This window comes from Garra rufa, chromosome 17 (genome assembly GCF_049309525.1).
Source record: "Garra rufa chromosome 17, GarRuf1.0, whole genome shotgun sequence".
Taxonomy (NCBI): Eukaryota; Metazoa; Chordata; class Actinopteri; order Cypriniformes; family Cyprinidae; genus Garra; species Garra rufa.
The window spans coordinates 28,513,141-28,529,770 of NC_133377.1; the positions used below are offsets into that span (position 1 = coordinate 28,513,141).

Consider the following 16,630-nt stretch of genomic DNA (forward strand, 5'->3'; position numbering starts at 1 on the left):
AGCGCTGACATGTTTATTCTTTATAGCATGCCCTTAGCATGAGTCATTTATTTACCATAACAACATATAAGATTTAAACGAATATATTATATAACTATAGCATTAGATTTGAATTCATCTTGTTGACAGAATCACAAGTTTCCCGTTTCCGCCACTGAATAAAAACTTTCTCTGACTTTTTTCTGAAAAATTGTAATATAAGCTCGCAATTCTGAGAAATAAACTTTATAACACACAATTGTGAGTTAGTAAGTCAGAATTGTGAGACATAAACTTGCAATTCTGAGAACATAGCAGTCTTTTTTCCCTTCAGAATTGGACATTATAACTCGCAATTTCTAGTTTATATCTTACAATTCCGAGGGGAAAAAAAGAATTGTGAGATCTAAACTCTTGATTTTTTTTTTTAAAAAGTCAGAATTCTGAGCTTTTATTTTTACAATTCTGACTTTATAACTCACAATTGTGAGTTTATGTCTCCCAATTCTCCGAAAAAAGTCAGAATTGTGAGTTTGTATCACGCAATTATGAGAAAAAAGTCAGAATTGTGAGATAAAATATCACAATAACCCTTTTTTTATTTCTTATTCAGTGGTGGAAACAGGCTTCCATAGGTATTGCATCACATCTGGAAAAAAAGACCTTTGACATGATCATGGTTTTTAACAAACTAGCACGATTTTGCTGGGTAGAAACAATCTTTCAGTGCAGTAGGTGGTTCTCTCAGTCTAGAATATTCATGCAAATGTTTGTGTGTATAAATGCCCAAAAATGCTTGTTAGGGACCAGTCTGCAATTATAGATACCATTTCTGTTACAGGAAGCTACACCTTAACTGACAGGGACAATTATAGATATCTCTGGTGTGTTACTGGCATGTGAATTGGAAGAGCACACAAAAATCTACTTTCTTATTTCACTTGGCTGTAAGAGAATCAATGCAACTTGAATGACAGCTTAAAAAGAACACTTGTGTTTAGGCAATAACATTTTTTAAAGTTATTTTATCTCACCAGTAAGGCTTGTGTGGTGAACAGATGCAAATAACCACAAAACAGAGCTTGGCCACCACCCAAGATCAGAGCCACAACAATTCTCAGAATGTCAGCAGAATGCTCTGGAAATTCACCTGAACTCATTTATAAATATGTAGGCCCAGAGTGTTAAATATAATGGTGCAGTATAGCTACTGAGTGTTTATTTTTAAGACTTATTATTAAAATAGGTTAATCATTTCCCAAATTGCAGGGTACTGAAGATAAAAACGTAATGCCCAGCTTTACCACCAGGTGGTGTGATTTACTGTAAATGATCCAGAGCGACTGGTTCTGCCAACTGAAATAACTTGATACCTCTCCTTTTAAATGTCTCAGGGCTAAATGCAGTGAAAAATAAACTACATGACATGTAGCACCTTTTTTCTCTGCTCTCAGAGTTAGATGACATGAAGTGACACTTCCTCTTTATCTTGTCTCTGTGTCTTGTGTTTAATCAAATTATAAGTACTTGTTTCTTATTAAACATCAATTAAACATCTGTTTGTGACAAAGTAAAAGTATACTAAAACTACTACAAATGTTATTATGGTTAAAAAAATTGTGGGCTTACTGTGTGTATATTAATGTGATGTATAACATGTGAGCATTCAATTTACACTAGTTCTGTTTTTAGTTTGATGTGTGGAATGTGTGTTAATGTCAACCCAGGGGTCTTCCTGTTTAATATTTAACTAACAAACTAACTAATGAATACTAACTGAAACCAACAGAGACAAACAATTTTGGTATTTTTGATATTTCTTGTTTTTAATAGAGCTATCATAATGCCAAATGACAGGTAAAAATGCATAACTACAAAGTTGATGAAAAGGTATTGCTTTTAAAGACAGTGATACATTTTATTGCAAATTTTTTTTATTTTTTTGCAGTCAAGTATGAACTCTATCTTTATACATATTGTTGAAAAAGACAACACCATGGATGCCACTTGTCCTATACCCAGAAGGCAATGCTCTGATTACAAAAGCAATTGACCTTTTACACATTTATTGATTATCTACTGTTATTGTTACATGCTTACTGTTGTGAAGTCATTACATAATTTTAGTCTGTTCCCTTAGTAAATTTTCATGTGGTACAGATTTTCAAGTCCCACTCACCTTTTTACTATTGTTTGGTGTGGGCTTAAAGCTTTTACGGCTGTGATTCATTTTGAAGTGCCCTTTTAACAAGTCGTTTCTCCAGAAACTCACCTACGCACATTGCAATACACTCCCGTGCTAGAAAGGGACAATTATACCTTGCATTATCTATCTTCTACTTTGCATGTGCATTTGTATTTAGTGCGTTATGCTTCTACTTTAAATATGAATATATTTATTGAGGGATTCATAAACCAAACTACTGTACATATGTGACCCTGGACCACAAAACCAGTCATAAGGGTCAATTTGAATAAAACTCTAAACTGAATAGAAAGTTGAAATAAGTTTTTCACTGATGTATGGTTTGTTAGGATAGGACAATATCTGACCGAGATACTATTTGAAAATCTAAAATCTGAGGGTGCAAAAAAATCTAAATGCAAAAAAAAAATCTTTAAATTTGTCCAAATTTGGTTTTTAGCAGTTTTGATATATTTACGGTAGGAGATTTACAAAATATCTTCATGGTACATGATCTTTACTTATTATCCTAATGATTTTTGGCATAAAAGAAAAATCTGTAATTTTGACCCATATAATGTATTTTTGGCTATTGCTACTTAAGACTGGTTTTGTTGACCAGGGTCACATATGTCAAGGTTCTTCATATTTATTGGTCACAAAATTGTGACACAGCAGCTTTGTATTTTCCTCTAATATCGTTATAAAAGATGATTAAAGAAGATTAAAGCATTAATGTTTTTTTCTATTTCACTTTTTCCTTTTGTTCTAGGTTCCTTAATGCATCCTCTGTTCTCAGTACAGTGACTGAGGACTTCGAAACAGAGAACCAAGTGGAAACTGAGACTGGATCTGATACAGACATGAACTCTGGTGTTGCGGTGTTCAGTACGAAGCTCAGCCGGCCATCATCTTCTCGAGAGGGCAGAGAGGATACCATGGTGGTCCGCAAAGTGTCCCTGGTCAGCACTGACAACGTTGGCAACTTTGGCAGCCATGACAGTCTGGACAGCATTAGGCGAGATCAGTCAGAACCAAGCAGAGCCAGTCCTGAGCTTACAAGGAGGTGGAAAAGTTTCCATTCCGACTCTGAAGAAAAGCAGTCCAGCTTTCCAGAGCGTTCAGACTACTCATACACGGATAGCACATACCTGCGTTCCTCTCAGCTGTCCCCCAACTATGAAAAAGCAGTCTACACTTCTCATTTTCGCTTTAGTGAGACCCAGCCTACAGCTTTCTCCTCAGAGACCGACGGTAGCCACAGTAACTGGAAACATGTTGAGAGCGAAGTTCATCAGAGTAGTGAGAGTTACACTAGTGGGAGGAGCAGGGTGGAGCTTAGTTTACCTGTAGCAAGAGAGGGAGAGCAGGAGATAAGAAAAACAGACTATGACTCACAGGCGCATTTCGATTCCCGCTTGATGATCGTAGAGGCAGATGACTACCCCTCGGATGTTTTCCAAGCTACGCGGGTAGAGCTGGTTCCCTCACCCACCAGTCCTGAGCCTGAAACTCAATTTACTTCATCCTCCTCAGAAATGGATAACCTGGTAGACACTCTCAAAAGCATGGAGCGGCCGGTCCGGCAAAGAGTTCAACGCACCCCATCCAATACTCCATTCTCATCACTGCCACCTATCGAAGAGGATGCACCAATCTCATCCCCTACTCCGCTCTCTCCTTGTACACCGCTCTCACCTATTACTGAGCCAAAGTTGTTGAATGGAGCTTCTAGTTTGCCTCTAGACATTGGCCTTAACTGGAGTTCCCCCAAGGACATGCGCTCTCCATTGACCATGATGAAGGAACAGCAGCTCGGAGAGTCCTCAAATCGGGGGCTCACCCTGCCTCTGCGAGCTTCAGCCCTCAACAGCATTGTCATGCGTAGGGGCTCCCTCAATGATCTGAGTCCTGAAGAGAGCTCTACCAAAGGACTCATAAATGGAAGCTCATCTCGCCTGGAGAATAGCTTCTTCTTCCAGCCAACTGAGAACGGCAAGGCCTCGAACCGCTCCATCTTCCGTGCAGCTTCTCTGCCTGATATCGGCACCAGTCACGAGCGTATAAGCTCAGCCACCAACGGACCTGACACCTTGCTCAGTTCACGCTTCGATCGCTTCTCGTACCTCACATCTCCGTCGAATTCCCTCAGTGGGATCAATGAAACTTCTCGAATGAGCGTGCCTCCATCTGTCCAATCCAGCTCACAAGAAGCCTCCAGTTACGACCACAAGTCCACTATGGAACTGTACCGCTCTCTGCCCTCAGAAACTCTGCTTAAGAACTCTCCATCTTTGGGTCTTCAGCGCAGCAGCAGTCTTGATGCAGGTCTTCTATTAAATGACACCAAGAGCTTCCAAGTGAATAAAAAGCCTGAACCAGAGCAGAACTTACTTCTCAAATACAGAGCCTTCCCTGATGCATATGTGAGTATTGCTTTGTCACTACAAGAGTAAAGTCTCTTTGAAACAAAGGGGAATTTTGAGAATGGTCCACTCTGAGAATGAGGGCATTGAATCAATGAGAGTGTTGTTTTCGTATTATGTCACTGCTCTGTTTCTCCCAGTCCTAGTCAGCCTCTTGGTGCAACCTGATATGAAACCACTTACACCAAGTATTATGTAGCATAGTATGCGGATTGTTTTAGACCTCAAACGTCTGATGTGCTTTGTTTTTAGACCTGTTCAGGTGTAGGATGGCCTACTCAGTCCTGTTCCTGGATATCTTGCAGAACTTCGTTCTAAACCTCCTACATTGTTCCTACAGACCTGGCTATAAATTTTGGCTGTCAGTTAAAACTAAACTCTGCAAAAAGCACCTCAGCCTTAAACCTCTGTGAATGAAAGGCTAGAAGGGGTGTTATGTCACCTCGCCAAGAAGGGATTACAATAGAGATTGATGGAAGTATACATTACCGCAGTCCTCATGCAATATTCACATTTCCTCTTGTCCTCCAAAACAGAAACTGAGCAGCTCTGTAGAGTCTTTTTTATTACTGCTTCTCTCTCCTGTATACAGAGCCTGAGTTTGCAAGTCAAATTTGGATTTTAACCAAAAGCAGCTTCGTTTGGTTAGGGTTTATAGATACTGTGAGAAGGTGTAACCTTCGGCTGATAAAGGAATCACTCTCACTTTCATCCCTTTCAGGCATTTCACAAATCCAAAGAAAAGTCTTTTTGAAAGACATCAGGCTTCGGTGACTTTGCATATAAGGCTTAAAATACTCAGTGTCTTACAAGTTTGATCATGCAAAGACATTTCATTACTCTGGGACATGACTTATGTTACTAAGTGCCGGACTTTTATGATTTAGATATAGGAAAGGTTTGTCATGAGGGAGTAACTTCAAATTATCACACATCCACTGTAAAACGCAGCTTGACCTCTGTCATTTGTATCATACTGCTCTTGCTCTGTGTTGACATAGAGTGTTGACATAGAGCGATGTTGAGTTATCTGACAATTCAACCCATATTCAACTTTAAATTTACATTCAATATGCAAAAATCTTTGTATTTGTCACTTATTGCCATACAATCCTGTTTTAATAATATCATAATATGCAAACTTAAAAATAAACCCTATAATAGTTCAGGTTTCAATGACAGAGCAAACTTTTTGATTTCCTGCAATTATGCACAGAGCAATATCCTTCTTGAAATTATATCATTTCATAAAATTGATTTAAACTGTATACAATTAGTTTGGTTTCCTGTTGAATGCATTTTTCAGATCATGATTATGTAAGACAGAAACAGCTAGTTTTTCCCTTTGGCAAAACCATTGGGAATAATAAAGCTGAATCGGCACTTTCTAAGCACAGGTCAGAAAATAGTATCAGAAAAACAGATCGTCCCTGGAGCTCTTGTCAATAGGCAGGGAAAGTAGGAGAGGCTGATGGAATGTGACACTATTTATTATCTTACTGCGTGCGCTTTGTCTCCTCTAATTAGCTTTGATAATTTTCCTAGCCAGGATAATTTGAGTCCTGCTCAGACACACCCTGCTCTTTAGGTTGGCAATACCTTACTGTATATTTGCCAGTTGGAACAGACATATACAAAGCAATTATATCACCCTCAGTTTGTGTAGACCCTATAGAGTATATAGACTAATTTCCAGTTTCCTATTGCATGCATTTTAATGATGTAGCTTAACTACAACAAAAGGCTTTTCATTCTTAAGGTTTGGTTATATTCAGAAGTTAAAATTAAGACCCACCCCAAAAAAACAAAAGTCATTTTAAGCAATCATGCATAATTTGGCTACATATCTAAGATGTCACATTCACTGTTGCATTGCATTGAGTTGGCAGATCAGCTGTGGACATACCGACTGCGTCTCACACCCATTTGTATGCATATTTGAAATATTCGTACATTCTGGAAAACATGTCTTCACCACGTCTGACAGTGAGACTGACATACGGGTGGTTTATAGCACTATGTAACTCACATATTTGACTTTTCATTAAGAGCATCCCCATATGCAAACAGAGAAATTTAACTTGGCCTCTTGAGTAATGTTGTCTCTCTTCTAACCTGGCAATGCCTCATTGCAAGTGCAAAGGCATGTCGCTCGGCAAAGTCTGGGAAGGGCTTTTCATCACCTCCTACGTGCATAAATATGCAGCATTTAGAAACAAACAATGAGCTTTTGACATGTACTGTAGAAACTTTACATTCACCATAAGCCATTAATCCACTCGAGAACCTCTTGACCATTTCACCTGATAACCTGACCTCTTGATTTCCATTTTAAAGGCAACGGTTTGTTTTGGCAGATGCTAACAGCAGATCTGCAGTGTGGAAGTCATTCTCATATTGTTTCCCCTACTGTATATAGTTTCCCTAAGGACCTCTAAGTACAAACAGCTTGTCACACACAGGCATTACGCCATTCAGTGCATTTTTGCTGCATTCCAGTGCTGCTTTGCAAGTCTGGTGACAATAAGGCTGTGAGCCTCTTGCATCTTCCTGCGTGTGACCTGAGAGGTAGAAACATCAAGTGTTGTGTTAAGTGCTTGTTCTTCTATTGTCAAAGGTTAGGTATAGGAGTGTAGTGTTTTCTTGAAATACAAAAGGTGATCTGAGGGGATGTTGAAGTGCATTTTGAACCTAAGAAAACAAATCCTCCATTTAAATTCTGAGTATATATTCATACAATCATTCTAAACTCATGTGACATGAAGATTTGAACTGAACACTATGTAAAGGATAATATTGTCTCTGTGGTTTCTGACTGATCTTATCATAATAGCATAATGTTTTACTTATCCACTAGTGTAAATTGTATGCGTTCTTAAAATAGAAGTTACTCACTGTTGTGGTTATATCTGTGTTTATTTGAATAAGACTTCATCTCATTTAAATATTTCTTTTTTCTGTTCAGCTCACTAAAGAAAAGGAGCATGGGAAGCTGAATCCTCGACCTGGAAAGGTGAGATTTCATACAAATGTGTTTTCTTTTCTCACTGATATTAGTAAATTATAGGCCTAACTGATCAGGCCCAAACTAAACCCTGCATATATTCGCTTTACTGCTTGTGGTTATTATAATAAAAAGTGACAGAATGTACTTGGTTTGCACTTGTGAGGAAAGCCTGAGGCTGGTATTTAAGAACAGGTGAGGTGTTTTTGAAAATTTGTGGGTGTGTAGATGATCTGCGGATGGTGCTAAGGGCACATTTAGACCCATTTCATCTGCCAAATACACATGTTTGGACAGTCACAGAATATAAAAGCGAACTACAGATGACAAGACTAACAACAAGTGACATGATCTTCTTCATCAAATGATTTTTAAAAGAATAGAAGTTTGTGTGTTTTGTACTTAGAGATTGGAAAATAAAGTGTTTTATATATGTATTTGATTCTGGACCACAAAACCAAGGGATGATTTTTTAAAATTATGATTAAATAAGCTTTCAATTGATGTATGGTTTGTTATGATAAGACAATATTTGTCAGAGAAATCTGGAATCTGTGGGTGCAAAAAAGAAATCTAAATATTGAGAAAATCGCCTTTAAAGTTGTCCAAATGAAGTTCTTAGCGATGCATATTACTAATCAAAAATTAGGTTTTGATATATTTATGGTAGAAAACTTTCAAAATATCTTCATGTTTATTTAATATCCTAATAATGTTTAAGTAAAAGTAAAATTTATCATTTTGACCTATACAATGTATTGTTTGCGATTGCTGCAAATATACCCGTGCAATGTATGACTGGTTTTGTGGTCCAGGGTCACATATTTGTATAATATTGTAGAGTAGAATTATGCATAATAGCCTAAAAGGCTATGTTTATTATTTCTGTTAGCATTTTTATCATTTATTCATTCAGGATTGCTGTCTGGTTGGAACATAAACCACAATAACGATTTTCCAGGATGCATGACTCAACTTGCCACTGTGACATTTACTAAACATCTATGTTATATATTTAACAACTACCTGTGCATCTCTACTGAATTAGTTTTGGTTGACATTCTTGTGTGCTTCATCAGAAAGTAAAGTAAAAGGTCTAGAAAAGGTCACCAAAACTGGCTTGTCAAGCTTATTCGTGCTTATTCTTGTCCTTTCCTTCTCCGAAATTGACTGTATTAGTCGTCAGTGTAATATTGCAGCCTTAAGGTTTTGAGACAATAAAAGTGCCTTTCAAAAGTAGGACGGTGGGAATGGATGTTTCACTGTCAGTGCAGGACAAAGGTAGATTGTCCCTTGTCCAATTTTAGCACATCTGCTGCCCCTAGTGGTTAAGATAGTTAAATATTAAACAATGCGGTCTTTGTTGAAAAGATTTGTGGGACTTTTTTTTTTAAGCTGCTTCTTTTTTTCTGTCAGATGTTCATCTATGACAAGCCTGGAATGACCGGTGGGATAATTGAAGTGCGTGGTGATGTTGTGGACGCCACACCATGGGAGTTTACAGACACTATTTCAATTAGAGTGATCAGAGGAGGGTGAGTGGCAAACATTATTTAGTTTTTTTATATACTCAGCGTCATTATCTTGCAACTACAAAGCAATTGGCCAAAATTAAAATGAATTATTTCAATTAAATAATTAAAATTAAAAATAGCTTGTTTGCTTGTTTCATAAACATAGGTGTGATAGAGCAATAATGCTGTTCAGGATTATGCAAAACATTAACTGACACAGGACAGTAAATATGCAGAAGTACATTTTAAAGGGATAGTTCACTAATTCATTAATTATTCACCCTTTTGTCCTTCCAAACTCGTAAAATCTTCATTTACCTTTGAACGCAAATTAAGATTTGTGCATCAAAGTTGAACGAAGGTCTAACAGGTTTGGAATGACATGAGAATGAGTAATTAATGTCAGATTTTTTTTTTTTTTTTTTTTTTTTTTTTTTGGTGAACTGTCCCTTTAATGCACAATAAATAATGTAGTCACATAGCTGGTGAAGGGAATCAGACACATTCCACATCAGTCTTAACATGCAGACTCTCCCTGCCTCACAGCAATAAAACATATCCAAATCAGAAAATATCATTAGCTGCAGAAACATACAACTATAGCTTTTGCTAATTGCTTTTTTGAATTATACATTTTAATACTAATAGGAACACCTACTTTTGTCACTCTCTCAGCTCAAAGAGAGGCTGATTTATGTTTATGCTGAAGCAACTTCATGTTTGCTCTTGTTATTTATCTAAGTAATCTGGCAAAGTCAGCTGTATTGTAATTTGCCGGATGTTGTCATAACATACACATCATGTGCCGTTTTTTTAATGTCTTTACTCCATCAAGTATCAAAACACTTGTATCAGTGTCCTTCACATAGCCTAGCAGCCATTGCCCTACTTCATGTCTATGTTTTTCAAAAAAGGGTCATAAATTGTGGTATGTATGGGTTGAATAGTTTTTTTATATATATATTTCTAAAAGAAGGCTCCTATGCTCATTAAGGCTGCACTTATTTGATAAAAACTAAAAACAATAATAACGTGAGACATTATTATAGTTTAAAATAACTATTTCTATCTTAATATATTTTAAAATGTTATTCATTTCTGTGATGGCAAAGCTGAATTTTTTTTCAGCCATTACTCTAGTCTTCAGTGTCACATGATCCTTCAGAAATCATTCTAATGCTGATTTGGTGCTTCAATAAAACTCAATGTTGAAACCATTTGTACTGCTTAATAATTTGGGGAATGCTTAAAACCTTTTTTCAAGATTCTTAGAAAGTTCAGTAGATTTTTTTTTTTCGTAACATTATAAACACCCAACAGACCCCCAAAATTGTCAACAGTAGTTTATAAGTATTACACAATGTTAATATAGTTAACCTGGCCAAGGCAATATTTGTCTTTTTTAAGTTATATAGTTTAATTTAAAATGAGATGATAATTAAACGTGATGTAGATGTATTATTAAAATAAAGAAAGAACTAACAAAACAACAACATAGCTAAAACTTAAAGGAAAATATGATGATTAAAGACAATTTCAAAATGACAATATAACAATGGTTGTATGTTCTCTTCCTCATATTTTGTCCTCTGCTTTGTCCTCCAAAGTTGGGTGTTATATGAGAAGCCAAACTTCAAAGGGGAAAAGATCGCTCTGGACGAGGGGGACATCGAGCTGACAGATCCATTTGGACCACCAGATGAAGAAGTGGTTGGTCAGCAGAATGGAACAACACAACATCATGGTGAAGAGGACCATGAGCCCAAACCTCGGCTAAAGAGGAAATTCTCCTTCGGTTCCATACGACGAGCAGTGAGAGTATGTCAGACTTGTGTTTGCTGTTCACTTCTTTTGTCATCTCTTTGTTATCTGAAATTCAAGTTCATAAACTTGCGCTTATCCTATATACATCTCCATGAGTAGCCAACGATACAATACATTAAAGATACATATGAAGCGGCTACCAATGTGATGCAATATGATTTAACCCATTACGATATAGTGCTATTTGATTCAACACATAGCGGTTCAGTGCAAATGGTACAGATAGTTCGCTTTTATTACTTTGGTTCATTGTAATTATTTGGTGGAAGTTGCAGCTCTACCTCTGCCATGTTAATGTACAGTTGAAGTCAAAAGTTTACATAAACTTCGCAGAATCTAAAAAATGTTATTTATTTTACCAAAATAACAGAGATCATGCAAAATGCATGTTATTTTTTATTTAGTACTGACCTGAATAAGATGTTTCACATAAAAGACGTTACATATAGTCCACAAAAGAGAATTTTGTCTTCTGGGAGACATGCAAGTATCTTCTGTAGCTTCCGAAGGGCAGTACTAAATGTGACCCTGGACCACAAAACCAGTCTTAAGTCACTGGGGTATATTTGTAGCAATAGCCAAAAATACATTGTATGGGTCAAAATTATTGATTTTTCTTTTATGTCAAAAATCATTAGGAAATTAAGTAAAGATCATGTTACATTAAGATTTTTTTGTAAAATTCCTACTGTAAACCTATCAAAATGTAATTTTTGATTAGTAATATGCATTGTTAAGAACTTAATTTGGACAACTTTAAAGGTGATTTTCTCAGTATTTTGATTTTTTTGCACCCTCAGATTCCAGATTTTCAAATAGAATCTCGGCCAAATATTGTCCTATCTTAACAAACTATACATCAATAGAAAGCTTATTTATTGAGCTTTTATATGATGTATATATCTCAGTTTTGTAAAATTTAACCTTATGACTGGTTTTGTGGTCCAGGGTCACAAATGAAAAAATATGATATTTAGGCAAAATAAGAAAAATTTACAAATGTGTATTCTGTTCAAAAGTTTACACCCCTGGCTCTTAATGCATCATTATGGAACATTAGTGAGTGTTTGAACCTTCTGTAATAGTTGCATATGAGTCCCTCAGTTGTCCTCAGTGTGAAAAGATGGATTTTAAAATCATACAGCCATTGTTGGAAATGGTTCAAATACACAAAAATGCTGAAAAACCAAAGAGTCTGTGGGACCTAAAGGATTTTTCCGAAGAACAGAGGGCAGTTTGACTGTTTAAGACAAACAAGGGACTCATATACAACTATCACTTATCTTATTCAGGCCAGTTTTAAATAAAAAAATAACATGTATTTTGTATGATCCATCTTATTTTGGTCAAATAATTAACATTTTGCAGAATCTACAAGGTATATGTAAACTTTTGACTTCTATGTCTTGCTCTTCACAGTGTCATCATAATCAGTGGTGATGAAATAAAGCACTTGAATCTTACCATACCTAATCTCTGCTATAGACAGACTATAAGAGGTGACATTGTTTTAGCTTGAAAATGTGTCTGGGATGGATGGGATCATGTTTTAAGTTCACTTAAGTGTAATGTCATACAAGTGCGCCACCTTGTGTCCTAAAGCAGAATTGCCTTTATATTGACACCACTTCTACAGACTTTTTAGGAATTCCCACTTGCACAAGGGTTTTTGTTGTTGTTTTGTTTTTCAGTGCTCTATATGTTTAACACATTTTTCTTTTGCCTTTCCAGGATTACAGCGTTCCTGAAATCAGCCTTTTCCCGGAAGAAAATGCAGAAGGCAAGAAAGTCACATTCAGAGACACGTCAGAAGACTCTAGAATTTTTGGCTTCCCAGTCAAAGCAAACTCCATCATCATCAACGCTGGACTGTGAGTAATCAGTGCAGCTTATTTCAAAACTGACATTCCTGACATTTTCTGCAGCGATTTTGGGTAAAAATCTGCATGCATATTTTCCATTTGGGCTCTGTTTTAGTGTCTGTTTCTTAACATCACCTGTTTGATCTCCTCCAGATGGTTGGTGTTTGCAGAGCCCTTCTTTCAGGGTGTCCCACGAGTGCTTGAAGTCGGAGGATTCTCCACCCCAGCCGCCTGGGGCGTCACACATCCATATGTGGGCTCCGTACACCCGCTTAAAATAGTGAGCATCTACTCTTCAGTCTGCTGCCTTTTTTTGATCAATGGCTCCACAGCATATCAGCTATTAAATGATGTATATTAATGTAAATGTTTTTTGTAGGGGGAACCTAAAGTGGAGAACATCTATGAGCCAAAAGTAAGTGTTGAATTCATAAACTGGCATCTAATAAAGTATTTGATGTTCCTTAAAGATAATTCATGTTTGATATCATTTGTTTTTAACAGATTGTGCTGTATGAAAAGCCATATTTCACTGGCAAAAGCAGAGAAATCTACACCAGCATGAGAGATTTCCTGTCAAGAATGGACAAGCAACAATCATTGTTTATGTTCAGTGCAGGATCCCTTAAAGTTATTGGAGGCTGGTGAGTATTGAAATTATGTGTGTTTGATAAAGAATGAAGTGGGGAAGAGAGCAAGAACTGACATTTATTATACATGGTATGCAGGACAGTATCTGGATTATTTTTGTTGCATTGCTCTCTGTTCTCTTCTGCTCAACTTACTTATCTGTCTTGTAGCTGGGTGGGCTATGAGAAGGAGGGTTTCCGGGGTCACCAGTATCTTCTGGAGGAGGGAGAGTATCATGACTGGCGAGTTTGGGGAGGAGTGAACTCAGAGCTGCGCTCGGTCAGAGCCATCCAAGCTGTAAGACAAACACAAAATAGATTTTATTATTTTATATTATTTGTGTATGATAAAATCTCACCAAGATTCATTCCATTTAGTTTTATAAAAGGAGAAATTGTATGCAGAATTCACTTTAACATGGTAAAATTAATTCATTATCAAGCCATTTTGATTTTCTGAGTAGTATGACGTCACATTGCTCAGGCCCCGCCAATGACCGCTGGCGGACTGTCCCGTATTAGCATATTTCCGCCCTCGGCCAGTTGTACACTGTCTGCCATTTTCTCCATGCTCAAGCAGTTGTAGCAACAATGTCTCGTAAGCAATGCAGGTGTTTTGTAGTTGGATGTAAAAGTGAACATAAGACTCTTCATTTTCTCCTGACATCAGAGCCACAGAATACACAAAAAGGGAAGCGAGGGGCGGGGTGAGCAGTAGCTCATTATCATTTAAAGAGCCATGCACCGAAACTGGTCACTGTGAACAGAGCTGTTTTTAACAAGGTAAAAAGGGTGTTGGTTTACACAATCACTGAGGAATTTTAATCAGATGGAAATAGGCATCCAATGTCCACTTTAAAAATGGAAGTATTCTGATGTTAATTATTATTATTATTATTATTGAAATAAAAATATATATATTTCATTTCTGTGACAAGCTATAAAAACATGTAAATGTCTATACAAAAAATATAGAAAATATGAATGTATTTTATTATAAATATAAATATGTATTTTATTGATATACTACTACTAATAATAATAATATCAATAGTACATGTGACTAACTATAAAGGTATGTAAATATCAATACTAAAAAATATGAAAAAATTGATATTTGATTGTATTAATATACTGATAATAATAATACAAATAAAATATTTTAAATAGATTTATGTGACTAGCTATAAATACATTTTTCAATTTGTTAAAAAACATTTATTAGTAATATATTTTATTAAATATGTAAATAAAAAATACACTCATTGGATGCCCATTTTCCACAAGTTGATATTATTCTTTAGGGTCTTAATGAAAAGTCTATAATATACTTTTTACCTAAAAAACAGCTCTGTTCACAGTGACCTGTTTTGGTGCATGTTCCTTTAAATGCTAATGCTTCCGTGGGATGGACAAGCAGTTCTCTGAGAAACTAGTAAACTTTAGCCACATTTAATCGCGGAACTGGCTGACTAGCACATTATTAGGAAAGATGATTTGCAAAGATTAATAAAAAAAAAACGCATACTCACTCACATTTAGGCAGATCGGGGGCGTGTTTCCTTCAAAAACAAAAAGTAATTTTCTGCGTCTTTAGCGGCTCAGATGTCGAGAGTAAATGACGACTGCTATGTTGATTATTACATCCAACAACAAAACACCTCAAGCGCTCAATCAGAGGCATTCTTGTCTACTCCTGATCTGGCGTCAAAACAATGGCGGACTGTTCACAGCTCACTCAGGGCGGGTCTGTGCTAAAACGCCAGTGTCAATCCACAACCATGAGGACTACGTCACTGCCAAGAATCTGAGAATGGCTTGATCTGAAAAAGTGATAATGATTTATGGGGATTTAAAAACAAAATCACTGGGTGGATTTTTGTCATTATAGGGTGGTTGTGTACAAACCTCTTTAATTTTTGAACTGTAATATCTTCTTCCTGTAGGACCTGTCTGAGCCCCTTCTGATATTATATGGGATGCCTGAAGAGGACAAACCAGATAGCGAAGAGCCCACATTTGAGGTCTCAGAAGCTGTCGCAGATGTGGAGCTGTTTGGGTTCGGCATCAACACCCGTTCCATCCATGTGCTGAGTGGAGTGTATGTCCTAATCTCTCTGTCTCCTGATGTAGCAATGTTTGAGTTTGACCATAAAGCTCTTACACATACATTATGTGAAATTTATTGTTGTATTCCATTCTGGTAATAAATGTGAATTGATTTTTCTTTCGTTCCTCAGATGGGTGGGCTACTCTCATGTGGATTTCTCAGGCAACCAGTACATCTTGGAGAAAGGCTTCTACAACAACTGTGGAGACTGGGGCTCTGTAGACAACCACATCTGTTCCATACAACCCATCCTCACAGTACGTCAGAGTCTTTTTATTATTGATTAATCTAATTTAAACAGTTTGTGCAAGGACTCTTCGCTCAAATTGTGTGAGGTTGAAAATGTTTTGCATAAAGAGTAAATATTAGATTACCAGATTACTGAGAGGTGCAATCACTAAAGTTACTTTGGTTAACTTTTGCATCTGGTAATTAATTGGCAATTCTTGTGTATTTATTTCATGTATTATTTTCATTATCTGTCCTTGATTTCATTAATGAAGTTGTTCTTGTGTATTTCAGGCACCTAGTGACAGACCCAGCTTCAGAAATGAGGTGAGCTGAGTCTCGTATGCTCACTGAGGCTGCGTTTATTTGATCAAAAATACAATTGAAAATAACTGTTTTCTATTCATACATTGAATACTTTTTAAAATGCAATTTATTCCTGTGATATTAAAGCTAAATTTCCATCAGCCATTACTCCTGTCTTTAATGTCACATGATCCTTCCAAAAATCGTTCTAATATGCTGATTTGCTGCTCAGGAATTATTATAATTAATAATGATGAACAGTTGTCCTGCTTCAGATTTTTGTGGAAACAAAGAACAGCATTTAAATGAAATAGAAATCTTAACAGTGTTTGAATTTTTTTTTATTAAAAAAAATCTTACTGACCCTAAACTTTTGAACAGTATATAACGAAAATCGCCATCATTAACGTATTGCCTCTCTTTTGCTTTGCTGCAGGTTCTGCTCTACTCAGAGCCAGATTTTCAGGGCACATGTAGAGTGTGTCATCAGAACCAGGGCTGTTTGCCTGAAAACCTCACCGTTAAGTCCTGCAGGGTGGTGGGAGGAAGGTTAGTGAGAAAAT

The 16,630-nt window shown here is 36.6% G+C and overlaps 1 protein-coding gene across 1 annotated transcript in view; it reads left to right on the plus strand.

The window, feature by feature from the left end:
- Window positions 1–16,630, plus strand: part of crybg2 (crystallin beta-gamma domain containing 2) — a 40,736-nt gene that overhangs the window by 20,467 nt on the left and 3,639 nt on the right. The window contains exons 4-16 of the mRNA XM_073821457.1: window positions 2,937–4,590; window positions 7,556–7,603; window positions 9,011–9,129; window positions 10,716–10,926; window positions 12,664–12,803; window positions 12,948–13,074; window positions 13,174–13,209; window positions 13,299–13,438; window positions 13,595–13,721; window positions 15,370–15,524; window positions 15,664–15,790; window positions 16,056–16,088; window positions 16,504–16,616. Of these exons, the coding sequence (XP_073677558.1) occupies window positions 2,937–4,590; window positions 7,556–7,603; window positions 9,011–9,129; window positions 10,716–10,926; window positions 12,664–12,803; window positions 12,948–13,074; window positions 13,174–13,209; window positions 13,299–13,438; window positions 13,595–13,721; window positions 15,370–15,524; window positions 15,664–15,790; window positions 16,056–16,088; window positions 16,504–16,616 (3,030 nt within the window). The remainder of the gene's footprint in view (window positions 1–2,936; window positions 4,591–7,555; window positions 7,604–9,010; window positions 9,130–10,715; window positions 10,927–12,663; window positions 12,804–12,947; window positions 13,075–13,173; window positions 13,210–13,298; window positions 13,439–13,594; window positions 13,722–15,369; window positions 15,525–15,663; window positions 15,791–16,055; window positions 16,089–16,503; window positions 16,617–16,630) is intronic.